The 9027-nt window shown below is 39.2% G+C and overlaps 1 protein-coding gene across 8 annotated transcripts; it reads left to right on the top strand.

The window, feature by feature from the left end:
• Window positions 1-903: 903 nt before the first annotated feature.
• On the top strand, window positions 904-8104 carry LOC106744725 (choline-phosphate cytidylyltransferase A-like). Of its 8 annotated transcripts, none has more exons than XM_014619708.1 (9): window positions 904-1208; window positions 2970-3123; window positions 4307-4415; window positions 4499-4615; window positions 4686-4837; window positions 4957-5178; window positions 5331-5498; window positions 5820-5941; window positions 6024-8104. In XM_014619708.1, the coding sequence occupies exons 2-9, from the start codon at window positions 3013-3015 to the stop codon at window positions 6124-6126; spliced, it is 1104 nt and encodes a 367-aa protein (XP_014475194.1). In that variant the 5' UTR covers window positions 904-1208; window positions 2970-3012; the 3' UTR covers window positions 6127-8104. The 8 variants fall into 8 exon arrangements, with proteins under 8 accessions (XP_014475194.1, XP_014475199.1, XP_014475195.1 ...); XM_014619713.1 differs by lacking the exon at window positions 904-1208 and adding an exon at window positions 1231-1339; XM_014619709.1 differs by lacking the exon at window positions 904-1208 and adding an exon at window positions 1231-1400.
• Window positions 8105-9027: the final 923 nt, after the last annotated feature.

Genomic DNA, 9027 nt, shown 5'->3' with positions numbered 1-9027 from the left:
TATATATATATATCGTGTCTCATAAAAATTATCAACTATAAGTCGAATGTCCCTATGATTTTTATTTTATGGTCGTCGCTTTGGAAACAGAGGCTTAACTTCAAGGCTAGCGACGTCTTACTCGAATCAACGGTATCATAAGAGACGCGACACAAGAACGGCTCATCTGCCATCCTCGAAGATGTAATTAAAGCTGTGACACTGATAATAACGCCAGTGTGGGATATCGTATTGCGGCCACGGAGCATTCGTATATCGCGTCGCCTTATCGATTATTAACGCTATCATACGCTACGATACGAGGGATAAAATAACTTAATCGGCACGTACGAAGGCGGTGTGAATTGCTGCGTCAAAAACGCGAGTAAATACTTGCGAAACGCTACATTATCGCACCGCAAACACGCGCTGCCGTTTTATATCTCTGCTCCCGTTATTCCGCCTCCTAACCAATTAATATTACCCGCATATTTACAAGTACATAACACGATTGGAGAAAACGAAATAGCACATCGTCTACTACATAAACAGTAAATTAAAACCTTCATTTCCTCGTCTACCGAAAGCGTGTTTCGCGCGAGGGAAGGCACTCGCGATTGCGACTAATTAATTCGTCCGGCGGCCTCCATTATCTATATTATCACGCTCGCATTTCATCATACGTAACTATATCCGCTCGCCGGACTACGTTACAATAACGAGTTTGCCGACGGGCAGAAATTCCCCGGGCGAAGTTCGCGACGGAGACTCCTCAGCGCGTGTGCACACACACCCTGTACTGTGCATAACCCTTTCTGCATGTAGGCAGACATGCGACGCGCCGCTAAGAGTGCGACGCACACATGACGCCGGCGATCATCCGATATTACGTCATCATTCGCCCCTCCGCCACGTGTCGCGCCGTACAGACAGCTACCGCCTCGCTCTGGCTCGCCCGCGATGTGCAATATCGCGCTGCGACGCGGTTCTGATGCGCATACGCGTGACGACGTGCCCCGTCGAGTTTCACGTGTCCGCGACGACGATCAGTGGCGATAGAGCGTGTCGAGAGAAACTGCTGTTACCCGGGCACGTTCTCGCTCAGATTCGTCGCGAGATACGCAAGTTATCGCGCTGATATATACTTTCTCGGATATACTCGGTATCTCGAAAATAAATTGTGTCGCCACCCGTCGCCGCCTCTGAGAGGCCCCGGGAAATTTCGAAGGGTGAGTCTGTGTGTGCATGTAGCCTGTGTGTCACGCTCGGTCGTTATTTGCGTTATTTCGAGTATTCTCGACCATTCTCGATATCTCGGGTACGACGGAACCGTATGTTCGTGCCGCGTCGCAGCCAGGTTGTACGTATTCCCCCACGCAAATCCCATGTGTTGTTCGGGATGCGTTTAACCTTCGGACGAGGTGCGAAGAGGCTGTGTTGTATGTGTGCGAGGGTGATTCTTCTCTCTCTTTTTTTTTTTAGAACAACGCGTGCGTGTGTGTGTGTGTACCAATATCGTTTTTTTTACCTGTGACTAATCGATCGATCGCGCGATCCCATCTCGCGTCGCGAAATTAACGCTCCGTAACAAAGCGGCCGGTGTTAAATAGAGCGGAACGTCCGTCGCGTAACCGTCGTTGTCGTGGCGACGATCGAACGCGCCGATAACGTACTTCCGTAACGCCCCGTTGCAAACCAGGATAACGCCACCGGTAGAGACGCGAGAGAGGAAGGCACGCCGGCGACGGTAATCGAACGATTGCGACACGATAAAAGAGATTTCGTCGCTACGTACGTACTCTCTCTCTCTCTCCGTGAAAATTAAGATGAAATAATTCGCATCGCAAGATGCCGCGTGTTCCTGAGGCGTTATTGACACTTCGCGAAACTCCGTCGGTACTTTATCCGCTCCCTCGTTGGAATCGGGGTTAGAGTCGTCGGGGCTGCACCGGTGCGCGATGAATCCCGTTGGTGTTCGAGCGTAAGTGGTGGTAACGTTGCGGTTACTTACTCACGGCGGCGGAACTTCCACGCAAACGTCCCGCCACGAGTGTCTGCTGGTGCTACTGCTGGGTCAGCTGTTTTCGGCACTAGTCGTTAGTCCATTCGTCGAACCTTGGCTCGATAACGCGACGCCGAAAACCGGGTCCTGGTGAGCCGAGGTCGAACACCGCCGGACAGCATCTCTCGCCGGGCGAGAATTAATGCTAATTCTAGTCATTTCGCACGTCGGCATCCACGGATGATTCGCATCTCGGATTCTCTTCGTTTTTGAACGGATTCGTCGGTGCATTCGCGGCGTGCCTCTCCTGCGTTCTTCTCGAAGTCCGTCGCAAATTAGGGCGTGCGAAAGTCTTCTCCGCTCGTGACTCCTCCTGTCCCTCCTTGGTTTTTCGCATGTACGTCACGTGTAACGGAACGCTCCCGTGTAACGGACGGATCGACGTTGCTTGCGACGTGTGCCGCTCGTCGACGCGTGTCGCTCCTGAAAAGTCAGCCGAAATTTGCCGGCTCCTATCGAGCGAGTCTCGTTTGTTCGCCGCGACGTCGTGAAATCCCAATGGTAACGTCGCTCGGACGTGCGTGGCATGCGATTCGCAGGCGCGGCCCGCCGCATTACGGTAGACCGTGGCTCGCGGCTTCCGATCTCTAAAATTTCGTTCCCGAGACCACCCAAGAATGCCGTGGGTTATGTCGCGCTCCCTCATGATTCGCGACGGTGTAAATACCAGTCTAAATTGTTTTTCGCTTTAATACGCGCGCGCCTCTCGTTCCCGTCCCAGTGCGGTCTCACTGTCACAAACATGTAAAATATCACATTTGGCACCTGGATTGTTTACAATATTGTCACGCATACGACGTTCGTTTTCGTGCGTTTCTGTAATGTATCATCAGTCGCGTATGTGATTCGCAACGGGCATCTTGATTCCAGCGTTATATCATCGGTATAATCTAATCGTGATATTTGTTCACCCCCCCCCGCCCCCCAGTTAAGCCAAAGCTGTATGGCAACAGCGTTTCAAAGATAAAAAGATGTCCAGGAAGCGTCCCAGGGAAGAAACTATGATAGCCGCCGCATCTCATCAGGACAGTGTCAATGGAGAAAGCGCGTCTTGTTCAAGGGAAGATTCTCCAGTACATGCTGTGAGTATCGACATTTATAAACGTCACGACAGATGGACGAATAAATAAAAGTTAAAAGTCGAAGTATCATTATTTCACGTCATTATTTTCATAGCCAACATTGCATATGTATGATGTTAATTAATCACTCCGATACGTATTCTTCCTAGCATACATGTTAGAATAATATAGAAATGTGTTACCAATATAGCTTACAAGTTATGCTAATCTATAGAATTTGTATCTTGTATAAGATTTATAGCTGCACAAGAAAAGGTAATTTGTCAATGTTCACTTCCTTATGAATAAGTATTACTCATGATAGGAAATTTCTTTATCGCATCACTATAAATAGGGAGCAGAGAATTATTTCTCTCAAGTGTATTGTTTTATTATATATAATTGTAGAATATACAATATATATGTAGTATGCAAAATGTATTTATAAACAGACACATATATACGTGGAATTTATTAATATCCTCAAGATTACTCAAAGGAGGCTAATCATCAGTATATAGAATGTATTGTCTATCACTGATATGTACTATATTGCCTTCAAATGATAATTGCCTGGCGTGATTCCAGATTAACTTATCTAATATGATAAAAGTTTAGAAATGCTCCTCCACTTCGACAGTCTTATTTAATTCCTCGAAGTGTTCACACTGGCACATATTTCAATATATTGAATTCAATTTAAAGTACATTATAATTTATAAATTTCCACACTATATTTATACGTTTTTTAAAATGTTAAATATGTGTGGGATTGTGTCAGTTCTATCTTTAAATATCAAGTGTCCTATACATTAGATTTTCTTATTTTAAAGTTAGTTACAATATTTAAAATATTTGAAAGATAAACTTCGACCTTGTAAACATATTGTCGAGTTGTGCAAAGAAAAATGACCTGGGGATCCAAACATAATTGTAATGAAAATAATGATGCGAGTTTGCTGTTTTTAAAAGATTATAATAATCAAGTTTCTATTTGCCATGCAAGACTTCCTGTAAGTTCTATTTATCTTATTCCTTTCTGTGTTGTGTAATATAATTTTTTTTAATAATAAATAATAAACACACATATTCTCCTCCTTTCCTCTCTCTTCCTTTCTTTCTTCCTCTGGTATTACATCAACGAAATGTACATGTGATAAGTAATTTCAAATATATAAAAATATATTTTTCTCATTTGTTTCAGTCTATCTGTAAGGAAGCCCCTTTCAGTGATGATGTAGAGGCGATCATAGAGAGAAATGCATGTGACTATAACATACGAATTACTCTAAAGCAAGCAAGGAGTGGTAAAGGTTTGTCTCGGATATATCTTGGTGTAGAATACATTAAATATTATATAGACATTCTTATGTATTGTGCTTCTGTTTCTTCTTAGTTCCTAGAAAAGTTAGAGTCTATGCCGATGGTATCTATGATCTCTTTCATCAAGGACATGCACGGCAACTTTTACAAGCTAAAAATATTTTTCCAAACGTATATCTCATTGTTGGAGGTAATTACTGCGAGAAAAATGTGATATTACTACTCTACAAATAGCTACGATGTAACGTTTTATTTTACAGTGTGTAACGATGAACTTACTCATAGCAAGAAAGGAAGAACTGTAATGACAGACTTAGAAAGGTACGATGCTGTTAGACATTGTAGATATGTAGACGAAGTCGTGCGAGATGCACCCTGGGAACTTGATGATGAATTTCTCGAGAAACATAAGGTACACTCATGATAAAAAGATGTACATACTTCTCTGTCTCTAAATCTGCATGACAAGACATTGCATTTTTCACAGTTGCTTTATGAAAATGATATGAACTATATATGTATGTATTTTAGATCGATTTTGTCGCTCATGATGACATACCTTACATGACAGATGATAGTTCAGATGTCTATGCGAAGTTAAAAGCTAAAGGTATGTTCGTAGCTACACAGAGAACGGAAGGAGTTTCTACTTCAGATATAGTTGCAAGAATAGTTAAAGACTATGACATATATGTCAGGAGAAATCTTGCACGAGGCTATAGTGCAAAGGAACTCAACGTTTCTTTTCTAAATGTAAGTGATCAACAATGTGCGATAAATGCCTGCACAATGTATTTATAACGTTATATATAGAGAGAAATGTGTACAATATTAGATATATTAGAATCATACTGAAAAGGAGAAGACAGTAGAACACAACAATTACAACAAGAATAATCTTGCAGGAGAAAAAATTCCGTCTACAAAACAAATTCGATGATCTGAAAGATAAAGGAAAACGAGTAATGGAAAACATTGGTGAGAAACGGATGGACATGATTAGCAAGTGGGAAGAGAAATCTCGCGATTTTATCGATGCTTTCCTTTTGCTCTTTGGAAGGGAAGGCAGATTGGTGCGTATATATGTTACATATATATGTAATTCTTTTTTTTTTTCCTAAACAGAATGCGTTAATAACTTTTATATTATACATTGAGTATTTTCTCAAACCATAAAGATTAGAAATGATTCCATCTGCAAAATTTTATTGTAAACATATGATAACCTCCTTTTTAATCACGAAACTTTGGTTTTGAACATTTTTCTTCATAATTTCGAAAATATTTCTCAAAAAAAGTACTAACAGAATTATATTGGTCTATTCTATAGTAATAAATCTATATATGTATACCATACGTGAGGGTATATCGAAAATTTTCATTGATATGTGTAGTCAACAATTTGGAATGAAAGTAAAGGTCGTTTGATGCAAGCACTATCTCCACCGGCAAGTCCAAAAAGAGATGGCAGTCCAAACAGTAGTAATAGTAGCAACAATGATGAAGATCAGACAAGGTACTTTTTAGAACCTTGTTGAACTTGCACATATTTCATCGAATTATCCTACATATATGTACATATATATCTCGTCTTACAGTCCACCACCAAAGAAGACCGGACGCTATGAATTTTCGCGCAATAATCATTACCTAAGTGATGATTATAGCGACGATGAAGAGGAAAACTTGCACTCTAAATGATAGCCGACTATATTAAAGAGGCGTACTCTGACCAAAAGTACTGTGCAATTTTTATTTACTATTTTGAAGTTTAGATGTATTTTCATACAGCTACATGATCTGGTGATGCGAAGTGCTGCGCTATGCTTAATAGATTTTGTATGGTATGATCTAATACTATACATTAAACGAAATTGTTCGTTGTGATGCGAATATTTAGTTTAATTACTGATTTTATTATTCAGATCACGATATACACTTCGTTTTAACACGGTTTGGGAATTTCTTTTTTCTCGATTTAATTTGGAACGCAGTTGATTGTCTATTGAAAGAATCTCTAAGAATTAATCAAAAACAAGTTCTCTCATTGAACAATCGTCTGCGTTTTAAATTGTATAACGAGAAAAAAAGTGTCCAAATCTTATTGAAACCAAGTGTACACGATGATATAGGCGATATACTGTAAAAATAATGCAATATGTTCGGTATTTCATTATTGTTATATTTTACAATATTCTTACACCGTTCCTATGTTCTATAAAAAGCAAATTTATTATTTTCGTTAAATTTGCTATTTCATCGTGATCATAATCGTCATCATAATATAAATCTTATTCGACATTTATAGATCCCTTTTTGAAGAATAAGTACAAAAGGCTTATTAAAACGGTATTCGTATTCATATCTATTGCAAAATACTAGCACAGGTATAGAAGTGCCAGATTAATTTTATACGATAAATTTCTTTTTTACCAAAAATTTTATAAAAATTGATCTTATTCGCATAAGCATTTCTTCTTAATCTTTGCAAATGCAAATTAAATTAATTTTAAGAAAGACACTTATAAATACAATTTTTATTTTAAATATGGAAAATCTAAGATGTACGAATCAGATACGTTTAGCCTCATAGAAGTTACAAAATTGTATTCTGTATTAAGTATTGTGCGTATAAAAAAAGAAGAAGTAAACACAAACATTTAGAAAGTCAGACGCTTATATAGAATCTGTTTTAGCACATATTAGACATTTAATAAAAGTTTACAACAAAACATGTTTACAAACGTATTATTTGTTAAACTTGTAAGTTTCTTTTGTGTGATATTTTATTGAAATGGCATTAAATTACCAGTTGCATTGTAGAAGTAATTAATGAAAGAGCTTAATGCGTGTGATGAATGTTCTTCGAGGAAATGTCGAAGATGTAACAGGAGAGGTCGCGCTAAAATTACGCTATAAAATATACTCCGCACTTATGGAGCATAATTTTAGTGTTAATATGTATTAGCGATGTAAGATCAGATTTGAGCTAAGACGGACGGATATCAAACTTCGGTGCAAAAGAGCTGTATACTTAACACACAGCAAGTTTCTCGTGATATGCCGATGCTGCCTCAGTTTGATATAGCGTGCATTTGATATTTATTGTTGATCAGAAAGTCCTAATCCCTAAAGTATTTTATGACCGATATAAAAATAAATGCTTTTTTTTCGCAAAGAAGTGTTACGGATAATACACGTTTTATAGCCATGTGTTCTTACACTTTTTAGATACGTAAATTGTTACATTACAGATTGCTTAGTATGCGAAATTAATTTTGTAGTGTCTGAGAGTGCATTTTGATACTATATTCAATACTAGAACAGATCTGTTACCACGATTGTAACTTCTTAATTAGACATATTTGTAGAATTTCTTTAAGAATTAAACGAATGTTTCTCTGTAAAATATTTATTTAAATTGTACGGCAGATACCAACACCGTGTAATAAGTGAGAGATTCATGTATATCATTAATTACATGTTATTATGTAATATAAGTTATTTATATGATTTAATCGAACATTCGTATTTTCCTACAACGAAGATGAATACATGTACGAGATTATATTCTTTAATATCATTGTATTATGATTTAACTCTGTATTTATATATACACGATGTATATGATTTACTATATTTATTCTCCGAATGGCAATAAAAGGCACTTTCTGTAAAACGACTGTTTATACTTTATGAAGATCGGTATAATTCGATATATGTATACCGTCTACTTCTCATTATATTATGGCATTTTGTATATTAAGTTAATAAAATGCGTTATAAAATGGAACAGGAGGCAATTGAATAATTGCAAAGTCAGTGGTAAGTTTCAATTGCAAAAAGTTGTTCATCTATCTTATTTTTACTGTTTTTTTTTTTCATTATTTTTCAAGACTATCATGATCTATTGTGAGCGAAATCCCGAAAAGTTTGATTCGCGGGCAGTCCTTCGTTTCGTCTTCACGTCGTGCACGTTCAAAATGAATTCAAGCAATAAAATCACCAGACGAATACTATCGTTTCGCGAATAGGGGATTTCTCGTCCGGGGGAAACCCGACGGCGAAATTTGAACGCGAAGCCCAGCGTAACGTCTGCACGGTACACGCAGCGCTAAATACGTCCTCGTGTTGGCTGTCAATAAGTCTGTTCGTTTTCGCCGCACCGCTGAAACAGTGCAATAAGTTGAAGTGAGAAAACATATACTTGTCTCGCTTCAACATATTGCACTAGCCAGCGGTGCAGCGAAAACGAACAGACCTAATATTATTGCGATTTAAAAACGTACCCGGGAATTCGACATTCGGCGTTTCTCGCGAGGACTGGAGGATTGGAAGTTTAAAAACACCGGTGATTATCGCACGACGCATGGTCGTGTCGAAGTGTAACACGTCCGCCTCGAAGGTACCTTACCGAAGGAATGAAAATTCAAGCGCGAGAGCCACGTTTTGGCGTCGACTGTACGACTGTTCGCGAACTCTCAACGGTTCGGAGCAGGCCTGTCGTTGGCGCACGCCTCGGCACGTCGCGTTCGCGCATGCGGGGGAAAAAGGCGGGCGCGAAGGTGCGAGAGAGAGAGGGAGAGAAAGGAAGAAAGAGAG

The sequence above is a fragment of the Dinoponera quadriceps genome, unplaced genomic scaffold (genome assembly GCF_001313825.1).
Source record: "Dinoponera quadriceps isolate SergipeBrazil2010 unplaced genomic scaffold, ASM131382v1 scaffold1352, whole genome shotgun sequence".
Taxonomy (NCBI): domain Eukaryota; kingdom Metazoa; phylum Arthropoda; class Insecta; order Hymenoptera; family Formicidae; genus Dinoponera; species Dinoponera quadriceps.
This window is presented reverse-complemented; position numbering and strand designations above follow the sequence as displayed.